The 20,734-nt window shown below is 41.6% G+C and overlaps 1 protein-coding gene across 2 annotated transcripts in view; it reads right to left on the reverse strand.

The window, feature by feature from the left end:
- The window catches only part of SRBD1 (S1 RNA binding domain 1), a 263,620-nt gene that overhangs the window by 46,759 nt on the left and 196,127 nt on the right, over positions 1 to 20,734 (reverse strand). Inside the window, exons 17-19 of one of the 2 annotated variants that reach the window (XM_075535621.1) lie at positions 11,341 to 11,447; positions 9,575 to 9,751; positions 3,651 to 3,797 (exon numbers count right to left, since the gene is read on the reverse strand). In XM_075535621.1, the coding sequence (XP_075391736.1) occupies positions 3,651 to 3,797; positions 9,575 to 9,751; positions 11,341 to 11,447 (431 nt within the window). Of the gene's footprint in view, positions 1 to 3,650; positions 3,801 to 9,574; positions 9,752 to 11,340; positions 11,448 to 20,734 lie in introns of both variants that reach the window. The other variant, XM_075535620.1, reaches the window with a different exon arrangement.

Here is a 20,734-nt window from a genome sequence, read left to right on the forward strand (position 1 = left end):
AAAATAGGGCAATGTGAGTCCCTCAAAGATGCGAAAACTGCCCATTGGATGTAGTATAAATTAAGAACTCTTCAGTAAAGGATTATAGAAACGAATTATTTCATAAAGGTTTCTATGATTTTGTAGCAATACCTTTTCATGTACTCTCATACAAATTGAACGAATCAGTGTGGTGGAAGGCTACAACTCTGAAGCACACCTTGCCTGATTTTATACCACTCAGTCGGACCCTTAATCCGTTAGAATGACCGCATCGTCTTGACCCATGTGAGCACAATGAAATGCTCTGAAGTTCCAAGTCTTTGCACTGTTATCCATAACTTGTTGTGATCCATATAGCTGACTCCCTTTGTATAGTCAATAAAGCAGAATTAAATATCTTTCCGTTATTCTCTCCTTCAAGAGAGCAATGATATTCCTCCTTCCATGTCCTCTTCTGGAGCTGGCTTGAATTTCCGGAAGCTCCTATGATCGTAGTGCTACAAGCTCTTTTGAATTATCTTCAGCAAAATTTTATTCAACATTGTGGACTGATTTATTCATTCCGTTAGATCATCTTCTTTAGAGTGAACATACATATGGATTGGTTTCAGTCATTTGGTCAGGTAGTTTTCTCTCAAATTTCTTGGCTTAGATAGGTGAGCTCTTGCAGAGTTGGATCTACTTGTTGAAATATCTCAACTGATACGGAGCATTACTAAACCACTGGAAGAATTACTGATACGTATTACAACCTATTGAAAGAAAGACAACACTCAGAAAAAAAAATACCAGAGTATTTTTAACATGGAGTACTAAAAGAGGCAAAAAAACCAAAAAAACCTATGGTAGAAAAGGGAAGTTAGAGTAAAGGACTGACTGGGAATGGGTAAAAGGGTATTTGTTTGGGTTTCTTGGTATGGTCTATTTCTTGATGGGGGTCTGGGTCGCATAAACAGTGGTGTATGTAGAAATTTCACTGATGTACATTTAAGATTTAATTGGATGTTACTTTACCTTGAAAAGGAAAAATATAAGCACTTATTGAACTTTAGTTAATGACAAGAATGTTGAAATAGAGTAGAAAGTGCAGTGGAGGGAGGTACAGATTGTTCCCTTGAGTGGTTGCTAAACATAGGATTGGGGGTTAGAGTCTCCCCCGAGTTCTTGTGAGACAGGCCTGGTGATGTTCATCCACTGAGCAGCCTGGGAGCACAGTCCTCTGACACACATGGGCAGCCATGAGTCAGAGCTGAATCAAAGGCAATCAATGAACTATTTTTCATTTATGTGATTTCCTTTGACAAATATCAACAACAACAAAAAGATAAATTGGCGAGGAAAACGTGTGCAGACAAGTTAAAATTATTGTTGGGTACCATCGCCCATAGCAACCCTATACACAACAGAATAAAACACCACACAGTTCTGCACCATGGCCTCAATTGCTCCTCTGCTGCGCCCCTGCTGCAGCGACTGTCCATCCGTCTCATCATGAGCCCTCCTCTTTTTCACTGCCCCCGTTTTACCAAACATGATGTCCTCCTCCAGGGTGTATTGAACCTTTTTCTTCAGTATCACTGGGTCTTGCTCAGATGCTAATTCCTGAGATACTTGAATGTCGACTAGCTCTTTTTGATACAAAGACTGTTTATTCTTTTCATCTTTTGATGCTTCCTGCATCAGTCAATATTTTGCCCACAGAATCTTTCAATATAGTATTGCAACTCAATGCTTGGATTTTTTTTCTCGAGGTCTGTTTAAGATATGCCGAGTATGTTCTTCCTTTTGAGTTTTCTAACTTTAGGAGTGTTCAAATTTCATTGTAATATTTCACTTTGCCTTCTCCAGCTGCCCTGACATTTTCTATTCAGCTCTTTGCTCTTTGACTTCTTAGCCTTAGCTACTCTATGATTAAGAGCAAGTTTCAAAGTATGTTCTGACATCCACTTTGATCTTTTCTTTCTGTTAAATGGCTTTTTGTTTTCTTCATGAATGTTGTTCTTGCTAGCCTCCCACAACTCATCAGGTCTTCTGTTACTGGTGTCCAATGCAGCAAATCTGGTTTGAGACGTTCTCGACATTCGGGTGGCACAGAGGCAAAGGTTGTAGTTGGGCTCTCATGGGCTTATTTTTATTTTCTTCAGCTTCCATCTGAACTTTTTGTTGCTGTTATTAGGTGTCATCATGTTAGGTGCTGTTAAATGAGCAATTAATGGTCTGTTCCACAGTCAGCCCCTGGCCTGGTTTAGCTGTTGCTACTGAGCATCTCTTCCCATAGACAGAGTCAATTTGATTTCTGTGCATTGCCTCTGGAGAAGTTCATGTGTACAGTCATTGTCTTGTGTTGCTGAAAATGGTATTTGCTATGAACAAGTCATGGGTCTTGCAAAAGTCTGTCATCTGCTCTCCCGATTTGTTTCTATCACCAACACTATATTTTCCAACTAGCGTTCCTTCCTCTGTTTCCAACTTTTGCATTCCAATCGCAATTAATTGTCAATGCATCTTGAATGCATGCTTGATAAATTTCAGACTGAAGACTTGGTAGACTTCTTAAATTTATTTATCACCAGCTTTTGTGGGCTAGTGCATGAAATTTGAATAATAGTGATAACTGATTGGATTTCCTTGAAGGTGGACAGATATAATCATATGACAGATAGCATTGCACTTCGCGACAGATCTTGAAATGTCCTTTTTTGACATGTTAAAATAGGTATAATAAAGTGGATAGATAAAACCTAGGGGTGATATGTAGGAATTCACTATAAAATAATTTTAACTTTTCTGTATGTTTAAGATTATTCATAATAAAATGTTGGGGGAAAACAGAATCCGACTTGATATTATCAGAATATTTGAAACTTCTTTGCTCTGTTTTACAAGTTCTCTATAATGTGTATGTACAGTCCTTTTAATTTTAAATATTTTCTAAAGAAAGACAATGAATGATACTAAAATAAGCAAATAGAAATATTTCAAAAGTTAGACTCAATGAAAGTTACAGATTATTTGAAATCTATTTCTAAGCCCACTGTCTGTTAACTCAATAAAAGCTTTAAAAATGTAGTCATCATAGTACATCACTAGTTTTGAACTAATTAATAAAGAAATTCTGAACTAATATGCTATTTTAAAAGGGTTTTTGTTTTCTAAATTTTAAAACCCTCCCTTATGTCCAATTGCCCCGTCCCTACTGTTCCCCACCATTTGGTTGATGGGCTAATAGTACGTGCATTATAAAGCCTTCATTTGTTAGACTCTGGAATAGATAACTAGGACAACAGGGTACTAAGGAAACCTGAGAGCTAGCTGTTTACTTTCAGAAGGGTTTTTATCTTCCGATAAGCATACGTTTAAGCCAGGTGCCAGTCAACTGTGCCTTGTTAATTTCCAAAACAAACAGGGTAGAGTGCCAGGCAATTTCCATTACACACACTTCACCATTAGGCTAATGCTTTATTGGCCTGACCCTGTGCCAGGAATAATCGGATCATTTCTCACTGAAATAAAATAATGTGCCACACAACTCAGCAATGTGGAACTCCTAAAAAATGTTGTCATGTTAAATGAGGTCATATTGTTTAGTCCCCGTCATGCCAAAACAAAGCCATTTGCTGCAGAGCACTCTCTTTGAGCACACGTTCTCACAAGGGCCCCAGGCTTACCTCATTGCTAGGACGTACGATTCCGGGTGAATACAAGTTTGGTCCAAGGGATTTGGCTTCAGCACGGCGTTCGCTGGAGTTTTGCTCTTTTTCTTGCCTTGCTTCTCATCTGTGACGTCAGCACAAGGCGCTGACTCAGGGTGCTGACTACTGTAACCATAAAAAAAAGGGTGGGGGCAGGGAAGTGGAAAGGAGGTTGAACAGAAAAGAATTGTGAGTCAATAATGTACTTATTTCTCTGCTACAAATATAGACACAAACAGCAACCAGATTCTGCCCATTCCTTTCAACTTGTTTAAACCACTGTTTATACAGTTTTCTGTTACTTAAAGCGAAGAACATTCTTAATTGACTCAGCCTGTTTAATTGGCATTCTAGTAGAGAACATAGAAAATGAAAGGGAATAAATTAAGTAATAATAATATACTTTTCCAAAGCTGAAAAAAAAATCAAAATTGCCTACTGAGTATAGAATGGAATCAATGGGGAAAAGACTCATACTTGACATATTGTGGGGAAACCTTAGAATATAAGTGATATTTCTTAAAATCCAAAAGGCTTTCAAAGTGAGAAAAATTAAAGATTACTTAGCGAGGAATTATAACCAGCCTGGCATCAGATTTCTCCCTGCAAACATCAGAGGCCAGAATACAGTGGGATCTGATTGCCAAAGTTGTGAAAGAAAATAATCTTTGAATCCAAACTCGTAAGTTTACCCAAACTAGCATTCAAGTAGGAGGGCGAATTCAAATTCTTCTTAAACATGTAAAGACTTAAGTATAACCTGTCCAAGTTCTCGGAATGGAATCTCTAAGCACCAGCAAAGATAGGAAGATATTCACGGAAAATTCTTATGTGGACTGACAGAAATACTGATGAGGCCAAAAGCCATGACAACTTATAAAGTTAAATAATTGCTCAAGTATAATGTGAAAAATATATGAAGATACATCTGATATGACATCCCAGGGCATCTGGGAGGAATGTCCTCCTTGAAAGCATGGAAGGCAGATGAAGATGCGATGGGAAGATGAAAACAGACATCAGGAGAAAAACCTACAAAATGATGAATCTAACAGGAAGCATGAAAGGAAAAGAGGACCAGAAATCAAGATGAGGAGAAAATTATATAATAAGATACAACATAAATCCAAACATATGTGAATGTACTAAAAGCAGATTAAGTAAAACTACAAAATTAAGAGCCATATCAAAATAAAATGCCATCAAAGGTTTAAAGAAAAAAAGCAAAAAGTAAATACAAATAAAGCAATATTGCCTCATGCCATATTAGAGAAATTAACTCAACATTGATCAATGACCTGCATATCAGAACTAAATCCATAAACCTCATTAGACGAAATGAGATGGGTAAGTAAGGCTTCCAAGATCGTGTCTTGACAAGGAGTTCTTAAATATGACAACAAACGCGTGAGTGCCAAAAGAGTAACAACATACACTGGTGTTAGCAGAACAGAGAGTGTGTACCAAAGGCCTGTACTAAATACTGAGACAATCTACCTAAATAATTGGGAACCATACATCTGGGCCTAAGGGAACCAGCTATGTGATAAGACAACCAAGTTGAAAAATGGAGAAAGATGTTGAATACGAATTTTTCTAAAGATATGTAGATGGGCACTTAGCAAATGACCAGGTGCTCACTATCCTTAGAAAAGTGCAGTGGAAAACCATGAAAGACTACTTCGTGACCATTATGTAGGCTATTATCAGAAGGGAAAACATGGAAAATGGCAAGCCTTGGGGAGGATATGGAGAAATGGGAATCCTCATGTCTAGATGTTAAAAATGCAAAACGATACAGTCACTGTGAAAACCATTATGATTAAATATACAGTGGTAATTACACACCAAAGTATGCAGCCCAAAGGCCGTGAAAACAGACTCAAACTAATACTTGTATACTGATGCTAACTGCAACGTTATTGGCAACAGCTAAAAGGGAGACATAATCGAAGTGACCATCATCAAATGAATAAGCAAAATGTGGTATATATTTACAATTGGATCTAAGTTACATAGGGATGTTCTGATGCAAGGATGAATCTTCAAAACATCATGCTAAAGTGGCACAGAGCACACAGAAAAAGGACAAATAAGGGTCCTGGTGGTATAACGGGTTACATGTTGGGCTGCTAAGTTCAAGGTTAACAGTCCAAAACATTAAGTACTCCAAGGGGGAAAAAATGAGACTTTGTAATCCTGTAAAGAGTTATACACTGGGAAACGCAGAGGGGCATGTGGTAGTTACATAATCTCATGTCACCTGGAGACTAGTAAGAGTGAACGAGTGGAGTTTAGCCTGTCAATCAGGTCTGCCGCTTGATGACCTCATTTGGAGAGGGGAAGGAGATAAATAGCTCACTGGAAGCCAGATATGCTCTGCTTGTTTCCCTGCACGACGTTCCTGTTGACAGGCAATATGGAGCTACACTGATAGAGCCAGAGCACTGGAACTGGAGCAGTCACATGGAGACCCACACCAGCGCTGAGATGCTTCGACCACCACTGGAGCTACAAGACTTTCCACCCACTGGTCTGTGATCTTCCTGCACTCAGCATCATTGCACGTGTTTCGGGAGTCTGAAGAGGAAGTTACAGACTGGTATCGGACATTTGGGCAAATATCAGACTTATGAACTTGATCTGGGATGTTTTCTTAATATACAATTACTCTTTTCTATAAAGCTCTTTCTTAGCTGCATGAATGCTATGAATTTGTTTCTCTAGTCCAACCAGACTAACGCAAGGCAGTTCTACTCTGTTCTGTCGGGTCACTATGAGTTGGAATCGACTCAATAGTTGTGACTTACCACTTACATGACATAACTGGAATAGACAACTGCATATAGGCCAGTGGTTCTCAGAAGTTGAGGGAAGGGGGACAGTGGATTAGTGCTGAAGGTGAACTGGGTCTCTGGATAAATGAAAACCTTTTCGCAATAGACAGTGGCAATGGTGAGTCTATTTACCAGCATTATCAGAGTAAGAAAATATTTCACGGAATAATATTTCATTCAGAATATAACCTACTACAAGGATATATCAGTCATGAATCTTCATGTACCTAAGTAGCCGGTGAAAATTGTAAAACGTTTGAACAACTCAATTATTCATCAATAGGACAGTAACCCCATTGCCACTGAGTGGACTCCAGCCCGTTGTAATCCTACCAGACTGAGTAGAATGGACCCACGGATGGCTACGTCCTTCTTCACCAGAGTGGCTGGTGAATTCACACCCCTGACCTTTTGGTTAGTGGCCAAGTGCTTTACCGTTGTACCAACAATGTTAATGTGTGGGATAAATACATATATATGTATATGATATATGTGGGAGATGAGTGATACTACATTGTGGAGATTAAGATCAACAACATGAAAAAATGTGTACGAACTACTGAACTGGAAACTGATCTGCTCTGTAAATCCTCACCCAATTCACAATGAAGTTTTTAAAATGTGTAGAAAAATGGAATTAAGTCATAACAGAATTTTTTCACCAACTTTTTGAAGTGCCATCATTTAGTACTTACTGTTAAGAAAGATTCACTTTTGTCATTTTACTATTGGATCTTTGTGTGTCCTACCTTATAAAGACATGAAATCCTCACAGCCAGACCAATAAAGAGCATCATGATAAACAAAGGGACTGTTGCAGTTATCAAGGACCTCAATTCACTGACCATAGAAAATGTAGTCGAGAAATGTAATGCTGGACTGAGCAAATCTGCCGCAAAAGACCTTTGTAAAGGGTTAGAGAGCAAGCACGTCACCCTGAGGAATGAGGTGACCGGACACAAGCCAAGGCATTCTCAATAGCTTCCTATGTTTCTGAGCGCTAGATAAAGAATACCGGGAGGCTAGAGAAGAAGTGATGCCTTCAGATGATATGGTTGGCCAAGATACCGAGTACACAGAGAATGAACCAATCCATCTAGAAGAAGAAAAGTTACAATGCTCCCTTTAAACGCGGATCGTGAGACCTCATTTCACACAGTTTGGATATGTTTCTGGGTGGGATCAGTCTCTGGAACAAATATCACATTTGGTAAAAATGGAGGTTCAAGAAAGATGGGGAAGACCTTCAAGTTGATGGACTGACACAGCAGCTCAAAGAGAGAATGGTGCTGAGGATGTAGCAAGACTGGGTCACATTTTGGTCCACTGTTCACAGGATTGCTGAGCTGAAACCAACCTGACTTCACTGAACAACGCACCATGTCTTGTCCTCATGCCACTCCCCCACACTGATGCTTGTGTGCATAAAGTACCTTTTAAAAACTACATCTGTTTCATTCTTGTGTGCTTAAATTACTCTTTAAAAACTACATCTGTTTCATTCTCATTTTTATGTGTGTAAATTTTGTGGCATCATCCTTGGAGATTATGTTTCTATAATATCCCATATCCATAACAAGCTAGTTTATTTAAATTTATACCAATTTAATCTCAGTAAAAGTTCTGTTTCTATACAATTCTGTGCTGCCCTCTGTCATTGTGTAAGGATTTGTATTATAGCACGTGTCCTTTACTTTTAATTTTATGATTTGTATGCTCCTTACATTTGTCATTTAAGTTTTCAATTTGCGATTTGCTTTCAATTTTATGATTTTATGCTGCTAATCTATGTTCAAAAACCATGTAAAGTAACACACTTGAAAATATTTTTTCTTAAGTTTCCGTTCCCGGCTTCTGGGTTGTGTGGTCTATTTACAAAGAACTCTTCCACTGTCATGCTCTGTAAAACGTACCCATGTTTTCTTCTGGGACTTTTATAGTTCCACTTTTCCCATTTAAGTCCAGAATCCACCTGGAACTTATTTGGATATGAGGAGGGAGGTGGGACTACAGCTACCCCACACATATCAAATTCCTGCCAGTTATCACAACACCTTTTACTAGATAATTCATTTTCCCTCCAGTGTTTCGACACGTCACCTCTACTATAGAATAAATTCCATCTATGTTTGGTGGATTGCAGACTCTCTTTTATACTATTCTATCTGTCTGTCTATCTATCTATCTATCTATCTATCTATCTATCTATCTATCTATCTATCTATCTAAACCAAAATGTTAGTTAGTATAGCCCCATAACGTATTCTAATGTCCAGTGTGGCTAGTTTTCCTTTAGTCTCTTTTGAGAATCAAGATTTTTTTCATATGAAATTTATAATTCGGTTAAAACACACACACACACACACACACACGCACGCGCACATATATCTGAATGAATCAGGTACCCAAACTAGCAGATCTCTAAAAACTATTCTTCCACGAATCTAAAATGTTAAGAAATCAACTCTATCCAATTTCTCTTCTTTTATGTTAACAGGATTAGAAGGCAGAATTTAGTTCTTAACTGAAAATAAATGCTCTGGCCATTTGGGGGTGTGTAGAAAAAAGGAAAGTCGATCTGCGATGAGGGAACAGCCATGCCAGAATCAAGTGACCAGGGCAGAGTCTCCCAAGTCCCGTCATCCAATACTTCAACCTCTTCCTGCCTTAGGGCCCTGTCTGCTGACTATCTACTCTGCCTGCCATGCTTGTCCTCTGATGTCTGTATGGTTTGTTCCTAATTCTATTGAAAACGCTCCCCAAACTCTTCATCTAGCTATCCAACTGTCTCATATCCTTGTTTATTTTAGAGTCCTCATTGCCATATGAGATTATTTATTAGTTTAATAAGTCGATTGGAATAATATTCCAAGGGAACAAGGAATTAACTGGGTTTTTTCGCTGCTGTATTCTCGTGCCAACAACAGTGCCCAGGAAAGCAAACGTGTACTGACTGCATGAAGGAACAAATGGACTCTGAGGATTTACCCCACCGAGTAGACTGGGTGAAAACAGGAACCAGGAGGCTGCTAATAGAACAGAATTACACACTGGAAAAATCACCTGCAAAATGTTCGGATATAGTCCTGGTTGACTCTGATGAAGCCAGCACACTGCTGGAAGGACTTGGGCCCCAGTCCTTTCACCTTCTTTAGCTGCTCCCGGTTGACGAAGGGCCCATTTTTCTCTCGCCATTCAATGATATTTTTGGCTCGGTTGGCATTGAGTCCTGCAATATGCCTACAAAACAAACCAATGAATGATGTGGCAGATGCAAAATTTAGGGGGTACTGGAAACAGATCTCATCTGAAGAGATACTAGTGTTTTCCTGTGGATATTGAAAACCACTGCAAGCACATACTTTCACATGTCCCTAGTTTACCCAAAAGGGGTAATGATAATAAAAAGGGTCAAGAGAGAAGAGAAAGACAGCAGAAAGCAAAACAACGACCAAACATAATGCTGGAGGCAAACAGGCTGGCAGTGATGCCAGCAGAGCTTGTCCACAGAGCATTTACACATTCTTCCCATCTGCAAACCACGCACTGCTCTGCCTAGTCCTGCTCAGCTTACACAATGCATTACCAGCAGCACGTACAATGGGTGCAATTACTAGCCACTACCTGTTTAGTTTGTGGTCTATTCTAATTAATGAAAAGAATTAAACTATACAAAGGTACTTAATGATGAACGTATCAAAGTATCATTGAGCACTTTTGTTTTAATTAGAAGACGATTATTTTCAATAATAGTTATTCCACAGAATTGGGGAGTTTTGGTAGCTATGGTAGAAAAGCAGTATCTTAAAATGCTAAGGGACATTTTCCGCTACATCAGCTTCGATGCAAAATGGCCCAGACCTAGTGAATTTCATGGCTCATCTGCAGACTTATAAAATAAATGCATGGTTGTGAACAACAACAAAAAGTAGCACTACTGTATCCACAGAAGAAGACAGAATATATAAGGTGTAATTATACAAGGATGGAGAGTTGGGCATGTGACGGTGGAGCCAGTAAAAATAAGGATAAGTGGACAGCGAACTCTCAGAATTTTCTGTTGGCTCCTTCCAGCTTTGATAGACAAATGCACGAGGCCAAACTAGTAGGGAGTGGGGTGGGATAGGGGGTGAGAGTCAGGGGTGGTGTAGGGTAGGGGGTGAGATTGGGGTGTGGGATAGGGTAGGGGGTGAGAGTGGGGGGTGGGGTGGGGTAGGGGGTGAGAGTGGGGGTGGGGTAAGGTAGGGGGTGAGAGTGGGGGTGGGGTAGGGTAGGGGGTGAGAGTGGGGGGTGGGGTGGGGTAGGGGGTGAGAGTGGGGGGTGGGGTTGGGTAGGGGGTGAGAGTGGGGGGTGGGGTGGGGTAGGGGGTGAGATTGGGGTGTGGGGTGGGGTAGGGGGTGAGAGTGGGGGTGGGGTAGGGTAGGGGGTGAGAGTGGGGGTGGGGTAGGGTAGGGGGTGAGAGTGGGAGTGGGGCAGGGAAGGGGGTGAGAGGGGGGTGGGGTGGGGGAAGAGAATCTATGTGATGTGGTGGGAAGCAGCTCTTTCGCATGTTAACCTTATTTAAATTCTATTAGCGACACTAATGTACTCAATGGTTACCATATGCCCTTCACTTTAAGCTGTAATATTAAAGATGATAATGTGAATTGTTACAATGGTTTTCTTAAATGATGTGTGCCCCTCTGACTGATTACTTAACGCTGTGTGAACCCAAAGATTTTCTCTACTTGACAACTTTATCCACGTCTCCCTGTACTAGCTGAGTTTCAACTGGATAGCCAATTAAACTCAAGATTCTGTGATCTTCAACCACAGACATCTTGTCTCACCTTAACAAAACTTCAGAACAGATGTTAATGTCCACGCCCACAAAGCTGACACATTCTTCTACAATACTGTCCAGCGTCGCTTTGAGTAAAATCTGGGATACATCATGCTGAAAAGACAAAGATTCAATATCAGCCAAGAGTGGAGGAGATCTTCCTTTTTCTTCAACACAATCGGCAGATGGCACTGAGCTGAATCTAGTAATCTTGTTTGCTTTCTCTCTCAGTCAGTCAGACACCCAAATTCTAGGTCACGTCAAATATCACCCCCAAGGCTAGTTAAAACAGATTTCTGGGCTCCGCCTGTACAGATGTTAATTCAGCAGGTCTGGGAGGAGGCCCGACAACTTGCATTCCAACAAGTTTCCAGGCGAAGCTTTGGCTGCCGATTCTTGGACCACAGTTTAAGAACTGCTGGTCTAGAGGACTCAGATGGATTGTTATCTTTACTTGCATCTTATTTTGTTCCTCAGTTCTTCTTAAGAGAAGAAAACGTTAGAAAATGCGGCCATCACGTTTCATGCAATTAAAAATAGTATTGCTATCAGAGCGTTCCAGGAAGCCTCAAACAGTGATACACTAGACGACCAGGGGAAAGACCGGAGGTTCCAACACACCCAAAGGTGTCTCGGAAAGCAGCCCCGGTGATCTGCTTCGGGAAGACGAGTCTTGACAGCCCCGTGGAGCACAGGGGTCACCAGGAGTCAGAATTGTCCTGACAGTTACTGGCCACAACAGTGTTCATTTATGTGCCTCCAAGAAAGAAAATACACTGCCCACTACACCATGGCACAATGCTTTCTTCTTACTTATAATGATTCACTCTTGAATGGTGAAAGACTTTCTTTTAGACTCTTTATAACCATGTAGCATGCATAAAGAAAAATATAAGCAACATACGTTGGTTAGGGTATTTCTAAAATTTCTTCGCATCCACTGTCCAACTCACTTTCTTTCTGGGAGCCCTACGGTCCACGGTTCCCCATGCAGGATTGCCCCTTACGCTTCAAGCACACTGAAACTGCAGCCCTCACCACAAGCTGCTCGCCTCTGACATGGTCTTTCAAGCTTCGGATGCTCATCTGTAAGCTTTGAGCATGGTTGCTGCTGCTCTTGTGTGATTCACAGCCACCCAATACGACAGAGTAGAAATGCCGGAGAGGGTTTCCAATGCTGTAGATCTTTACTTAAAGAAGTAAGATTGACAAGGAGCAGCTGTGGGGTTTGAACTTCAGACCTTTAGGTTAGAGCTGAGCATGGCTTATCAGAAAGTATCCACAGAGGAGCTTAAGGACAGCAGCCACACTCTCATCATTCCTTAGCCCCTTGCCACTGAAGCAGTGCTATTTCAGAGTGCGCCTGTGCAGGGTTTCTGTGGCTGTGCATCTGTAAGGGAGCAGACCGGCCCACCGTCCTTCCATGGAACGGCTGGCGATTTCAGCTGCCTGCCCTGCAGTGGTCGGACCGGTGCCCACCCCGTGGCACCAGCGCACCTTTCCCTGAGAGCCTTACAGGATCTATTGTTAATGGCTTTCTAAATCACTGAGAGGTTTGCTGTCTGGTCATGCCTCCAGGATTAACAATCAAGTTCAGACAAAAAAAAATCAAACTGCACCATGACTTAGCACAGTTCCATGAGCAAATGTAATACATCATTTACTGTAAGATGGATTCTGAGTTCACAGCTATTGAAATGTGAGACAACGTACATCTTAAAATTAATGAAATGCAGCACTGGAAAGTAAATATTTCTTGGTGTAATGAAGCCAGATTACCACGGTGACTAGGTTATAATACATTTATGTTATTCCTAATTCTACAATTAAGGACCCTCTGGCTGATGTTTGAGGAGCCCTCAAACATGTTGGTGGCACAGAGGTTCAGCACTCTGAGGCCTTTGATGGGAGAGCGATGTGGTAATCTGCCTCCATCAAGATGACAGCCTTGGAAACCCACAGGGGCAGTTCTACCCTGTCCTGTAGGGCCACTGTGCATTGGTATTAACTAATAGTAAGTGAAAAAAAGTTTCCCTCTATTGTTTGGAATCCTGGGTGCTCTAAATGGTTAAGCAGCTTGGTGGGTAACTGAAATGGTGAGATTCACGTCCTTCCTGGGGTGTCTTGTGCGGCACAGTTGTATTCTGACAAACAAGTCAGAGTTGGTTCAACCGCAACTGATGGCGGAGGCAGTTATTGCTCACAGCTGTGAGACTGTGAAACAACATCCATGTCTTCGTAGTACATACAATTGCTATTCTCAACTGATTGACATTGCAATATTCTTAACAAAAAATAAACCACTGATATTTTATTTACCACCGATCATTCACCCATGCCTCTTGCTGTCTCTCACTACTGGCCAAAAACAACACGCGGCTGGAAACTTAAGATGCAAACAAGCTTTACAGTCTGGCCAAATTCAAATAAAGCAAATGGTTTCCTCATCTCACTTCTACTCTTTGATTGACGTGTGACAGTTTAAAAGAGTCTTTCCAGGGGAGTGTGTGTTGAATGACCCATGAAACACAGAACTGAGAGAAGATGGGAAACATTTGAGAAAACAGACCATTGTGTGCTTAAGAGCAGCCCTACCTCCAATTCCTCAAATCCGGTATCTAAGTTTATACGCATCCTTTATCTTATTTCCTGGTGCTGCATCAGCAGAAACGCCATAATCGGCTCTTGGTCTCTTTTGAGTTTACAATCCAATTCCTAACACTTTTAAGAGACGAAGACACATTTCAGCATCACAGAAATATTAATTCTCTTAAAAACCTAGGTAGCTGTACAGGACTGTAGACATTTGCATGTCTTTATATATGTGGTCTGGAAATGTCACTATTTCTTCATAAGAGCATTCTTCTCAAAGTAAATATTTGCAGTATTAGGACTTTTTAAATTTCATAACCTATACAACGAAGACTTCACTGTGCCCAGGGGACCCTGGGATTACAATGAGAAACGGCATCAGTCTTTCAGCACTGGAGGAGTTTCACCAGACACGCAAACACACTTGGGCAAGTAGGCATTGGAGAAAAAAAATAACACGGTAAGAGACTCTCTTTGAAAATCCTCCTCCTCTGAAAAGGCATGCGTATAAGAGGTTAGGGCTAGGCTGAATATTTCTATATTGTAAATATTTAAAGACCCTAAGTATTTTGCAAAATATTAAAATACTCAGGGCCAGCCGCTGCAACTCACAGCAAGCCTACAGGACAGGGTATAGGAGGTCTACCCTTGAGTTTCTAAGAGTCTAACTCTTTCTGGAAGAAAGCCCCCCCTTTCTCCCATGGAGCTGCTGGAGGTTTCAAATCACTGACCTTGCGGTGCATAACCACTCTGCCATGGGGGCTCCTAGACACTGCGGTCAGGCTGGAAGTAGCTGTTTGGGAACGGTAGGCCAAACAAGAGTCCCGAGATTGCTAAGAGCTGGGAGACCCAAGATGTCCTACCAATCTCAGTGAGAAGACCTTGTTGAACACTCCAGACACACTAATGATACACGAGCAAGAATAGGTCTCAAAAATAGGTCTTCATAGAGGGTGTTTGAGTAAGGGCTACTCAAAATTAACAATGTTATCATTTCTACGATACTCAACGCGGTCCCCTAGTAAATTCACTGATCACAAGAATAAGTTGCCACAATCTTTCAAAACCAGGGCTTTTAAGATCAACAATGTCTATTATATTATATAATAGAAATTATATTAACTATTACATAATAGAAATTAACTAGCTAAACAAAAATGCAGGAACATGTCTATGTATGGCCTATGAAAGGGAAGGGGGCGGGGCGCAGAATAGTTAGGCAATAGACATCAACCTAGGATGTCCAGAGGTCGGAATTATCAGAGAACCTAGATGTAGCTAAAAGACTGAAAGACAAATATGACCAGAATAAATGACTAGATGGACAACAAGAGCAGACAAACAAGAGCTATCCTAAAAAACCAAATGGAAATTCTGGATGAGAAACAGAATTTTTATTATGAAATATTGACTGAATTGGCTTAACAGCAGATTGGTGATGGGCAGAAAGAAGAGTTAATGAATACGAAGACAATCAACAGAAACGATTCTATCTTATGAACTCAAGCCAAACAACACAAATGTCACTGCTATTAAGTCTATGCTGACTTGTAGAACTGCCCCTGTGGGGTCCTGAGACTACCCCAACTCTTCACAGGAGGAGAAAGTGCCATCTTCCCAAGAGAGGAGATAGCGAAAATAAACAGAGCCTCAGTTACCTGTAGGAAAGCATCAGAGATACCATGCTTGTGTACTCCTGAGCAGATCATAAACATATCCTCAGAATATAAAAAACAAATAGCTTAAGTAATAATCAAAATTGTCCTAAATTTCATGAAAACAGACGAGGGCCTCCAAAAGGAGGACTTTTCAGACCCCAGGAGGACAGGTACAAAGAAAGCCACACCAAGGGGTAGAATACTCAAAGTGCTGTTGTGAAAAAACACAACTGACACACACTTTACTTAACAAACACAGGACCACTTACAGCAAATATGTCACCTGGTTTCTTGGGGTTTACATATCCGTGGGGGTGGGGTGGGGAGAAGCACAGAGGATGGTAAGCAGGTCTAACAATGTTAACTCTAAGCAGACTGTGAAAGGTAAGAATCCACAGAGCAAGCTGCTGCCAACATAAAAAAAACAAAATCCACTGCCATCGAATTAACTCCAATTCATTGGGTTTCTGAGACTAAATCTTTACACGAGCATCAGTCTCCTCTTTCTACCATGGGCCAGTTGGGGATTTGATTGCCAACCTGGTGGTTAGCAGCCCAACACACAACCAACTAAGCTACCAAGTCTACTGTCATCATACAGTTAAGCACAAAGTTAAAATAGTAAAATTAGAAAAACGGTTTGATTTTCCTAACATATAGCAGGAAACAAAGAATAGAAGATTAAAAAGATAGTGCAAATGAAAACAACCAAGATTTAAATTAGAGACCTCAGTTCAATGCTTATATTATCTCCTTTTAAAGAAAAATCATTTTATTGGGGGCTTGTACAATTCTTATCACAATCCATATAGCCATTGTGTCAAGCACATTTATACACTTGTTGCCATCATCATTCTCAAAACATTTGCTTTCTACTTGAGCCCTTGATATCTCAGCTCATTTTCCCCCCTCCATCCCCACACCCCAGTCCCTCATGAACCCTTCATAATTCATAAATTATTATTTTGTCATATCTTACACTGTGTGACGTCTCCCTTCACCCACTTTTTTGTTGTCCATCCCCCAAGGAGGAGGTTATATGTAGATCTTTGTAATCAGTTCCCCCTTTCTATCCCACCTTCCCTCCACCCTCCAGGTATTAACGCTCTCACCACTGGTCCTCAAGAGGTCATCTGTCCTAGATTCCTTGTGTTTCCAGTCGCTATCTATACCAATGTACATCCTCTGGTCTAGCCAGATTTCTAAGGTAGAATTGGGATCATGATAGTGAGGGTCGCGGGGAGGAAGCATTTAAGAACTAGAAGAAAGTTATATGTTTCATCATTGCTACCCTGCACCGACTGGCTCATCTCCTTCCTGCAACCCTTCAGTAAGGGGGTGTCCAGCTGCCTACAGATGGGCTTTGGGTCTCCACTCTGCCCTCACCCTCATTCACAATGATATGATTTTTTGTTCTCTGATGCCTGATACACCTGATCCCTTCGACACCTCGTGGTCACACAGGTTGGTTGCTGTGCTTCTTCCATGTGGGCTTTGTTGCTTCTGAGCTATATGGTTGATTGTTTATCTTCAAGTCTTTAAGACCCTAGATGCTATATCTTTTGATAGGCAGGCACCATCCGCTTTCTTCACCACATTTACTTATGTACCCATTTGTTGTCAGTGATCATATCAAGAAGGTGGGCACCCAATGATATGATGTTTTGGTCTTTGATGTATGTTACCTGTTCTCTTCTATACCTCGTGGTCCCACAGGCTGGTGTGCTTCTTCCATGTGGACTTTGGTGCTTCTAAGCTAGATGGCTGCTTGCTTATCTGCAAGCCTTTAAGACCCCAGATGCTCTATCTTTTGATAGCCAGCTACCATCAGCTTTCTTCACCACATTTGCTTATGCACCCATTTGTCTTCAGTGAGCGTGTCAGGAAGGTGTGCATCATGGAATGCCAATTTAATAGATCAACATGTTCTTGCATTGAGTAAGTACTTGAGTGGAGGTCCAATGTTCATCTGCTGCCTTAATACTAAATCTATAAACATGCACGTAGTGAGTGACCTAATGCTACAATTAAATGATTGTGAAATAAGATTTAAGTATAATGCTATCTACAATAGACACATAGGAAATATAAAGGCACATATAGTTACAAGTAAAAGGATATAAAACAGGTATACCACATTAGCAGTAAGACTACAAAGACTGGGGTGACTATATTAATATCAGACAAAACATATTTTAATACAAAGAAAGTTACCAGTGGTAAAGAAGAGATTAATAATAAAGGCTCAAATCGTTAGGAGTAAAAGCACCACCAAAACATAGGCACCTAATCAAAGCACGCCAAACACATTGCAATTTAACGCCTAAATATTTACCTAAAGCAAGTATTTAAAATATATGCCCCTCCCTGAAAAAAACAAGGGGGAGGGTCTTGTACAAAAATGTTCACAGTAACTTCACTCCTAATAGTAAAAACACTAAAAACAGCGAGGCATCCATCAACAGGACAGTGTTAAATAAGTGTGGATGGGAAGATATGTCACAGACATTAGGCTGCTTGAATGAACCTGGGCACATTAGAATAAGCACTGCACGATGTCCGTTATGCTAAGTTCCAAAACAGCAGAATTCACCTGTGGTCCCCAAATCCGCAACCGCACTCACTGCGTATGAGAAAGCGCAGGAGTGAACTTTCTGGGCGGGCTGGGCTGTTAGGTGCCATCCGGTTGGCTTTGACGCATGGTGGCCTTGCATACAACCGAACTAAAAAAACCCAAACCATGCCTGGTCGTGTGCTAGCCTTCTAAAAAAATATTTTCCCCCGTTATTCTACAGTTCATGATTTTTCCAATATTCTTCACCAATACTATAATTCACATTCATTAATTCTTCTCCAGTCTATTTTATTCACTTCCCTGTTTTTACATGCATATAAGGAGAATGAAAACACCATGGCTTGGGGCGGGCACACCTTAGTCCTCCAAGTGACAGTTTTGTTCTTTAACATTTTAAAGAGGGCAGGTGCTGCCGCTTTGCCCAAAACAATACTGGAAGTTCTCTGGCTTCTTGAGTGCAGCTTCCTTGAGTGTGGATTGTGGACTCATGTGAAATCAAACCTTTGACAGCTTTGATCTTTTCTCCATGTATCATGATGTTGTGAGTGGTCCAGTTGTGAGGATAACGGCTTTCTTTAAGTGGAGATCTAGCCCAGGGGGCCTCAAATGTTTTAAACAGGGCCAGTCCCTCAGACCTGTTGGAGGGCCGAACTATAGTAAAAAAAAAACAACAAAAAACTATGAAAAAATTCCTATGCACACTGCACATATCTTATTTTGAAGTAAAAACAACAAACAGGGCAAAACACCCAGCAGGCCAGATAAACGTGCGTGGTGGGCCGCAGTTTGAGGACGCCTGGTCTAGCCCATGCTGGAAATTTTGGTATTCATCAGTAAGTGTTTTAGGTCCTCTTCATTTTCAGCAAGCAAGACTGTAACCATCTGCTTATCGGGTTGTTAGTGAGTCTTCCTCCAATCTAATACCATGTTCTTCTTCAGACAGTCCAGCTTCTCAAATTATTTGGTAAGCATACAGATTGAATAAGGCGAAAAGCTATAAGCTTGTCACAGACCTCGTCTGATTTGAAAATAATGGTGATTCCCTTTTCCTGTGTGAATGACTGACTGCCTCTTGTTCAGGTTCTACCCGAGTAGTGTTCTGGAGTTCCCATTCTTCAAGATGTTATCCTAAATTCATTACGATCCACACCATCAAATGCCTTGGCATAGTTAATAAAAGACCAGTAAATAAATTCCTGATATTGTCTGCTTTCAGCTAGGATCCACCTGGCGCCAGCAGTGCTACCCTCCTTCCCCCACAGCCTCTTCTGAATCCAGGTGGAGTAGCGGGCAGCTCCCTGATGATGCACTACTGCCACTGTGGCTGAAGGAGCTTCAGTAAAATTTTACCGTTTGACAATTTCCACATCCTGCTGGATGACTTTCCTTTGCGATGGGCCAGATACACATCTCTGCAGTCAGCTGGCCGTGTGTGCTTCCAGCACTGCGTCCGTGGGTTGGAACCGTTCATGTGGTGCCAAGTCCTGGATTATTGTTTTACACCAATGGCTTCAATGTCGCTTGCACTTCTTTTAATACGACTGGCTCTTGATCGTACGCTCCCTCTTGAAACGGGTGCGCATCAACCAGCTCCCTTTTGGTACTGTACTTCTTTTATTTTCTTGTGGTGCTTCCTGCGTGACGGTTTTTCCGATAGACTCCTTCAATAATGTAGCACAGGTTTGAATTTGTCTTTACTTCTTCCAACAGCTTGTGAAATGCTGAGTGTCTCTCCTGTTTGGTTTTCTAACGTTAGGTCTTTGCCAACAACCCTCCAGATTCCTTACCCATCAGATCTAAACCTTGGTCTGAGTGGCCATGAGAGGAGGAAGAGGAGGAGGAGGAGGAGGAGGAGGAGGAGGAGGAGGAGGAGGAGGAGGAGGAGGAAGAGCAGCACTGAATAAAAGCCACATAAAGCCCTGGTGGTGTGGCTGGTGTTGGGCGCTAACTGAAGGGTCAGCAGTGGCCGCTGCCAGTCACTCTGTACCCTTACGCGCTCCGACACCTTACGAGGCAGCTCTCCTCTGTTCCGTAGGGCTGCGGTGACTTGACTTGCTTCCGCTTGGTTTTAGGTATGAGCGCGCCAGCTAGTAGTTAGGAATCCCTACTTCTCAACAAAAGACATGAACCCACTTTTCAAAGTTTCCTGTGGAGATCAAAGTTTAAACAGATTATCTGGCAAACTTAGGAATCGTGGAGCCTGCTCACACGCTACTGTCATAGTGCAGAACTTCCACATGAGCAGACTTGGACTTTCACTGTCTTCCTGATGTCCCCCATGTCCCATGTCCCCCCGTGGCTGCAGGCTGATACAGTAGAGGGAGAATAGGCGGTAACCCTGGCTCAAAGAAGCTCCCCCATAAAAGCAAGCCCACTGCCATCAGATTGAGTCCCACGCAGAGCAAGCCAACAGGGCAGAGTGGAACTGCCTCATAGGAGTCAGGACTGTACTCTTTCCCAGCGCAGAGTGCCACGTCCTTCTGCAGCGGGCGCCTGGTGGTGTGGGCCTGCCAGCTGTTAGGTTAATATAACCACCATGCTACCAAGGCTCCTACTAAAAGTCCCACAGATCCTGA

The sequence above is a fragment of the Tenrec ecaudatus genome, chromosome 17 (assembly GCF_050624435.1).
Source record: "Tenrec ecaudatus isolate mTenEca1 chromosome 17, mTenEca1.hap1, whole genome shotgun sequence".
In the NCBI taxonomy this organism is placed as follows: Eukaryota; Metazoa; Chordata; class Mammalia; order Afrosoricida; family Tenrecidae; genus Tenrec; species Tenrec ecaudatus.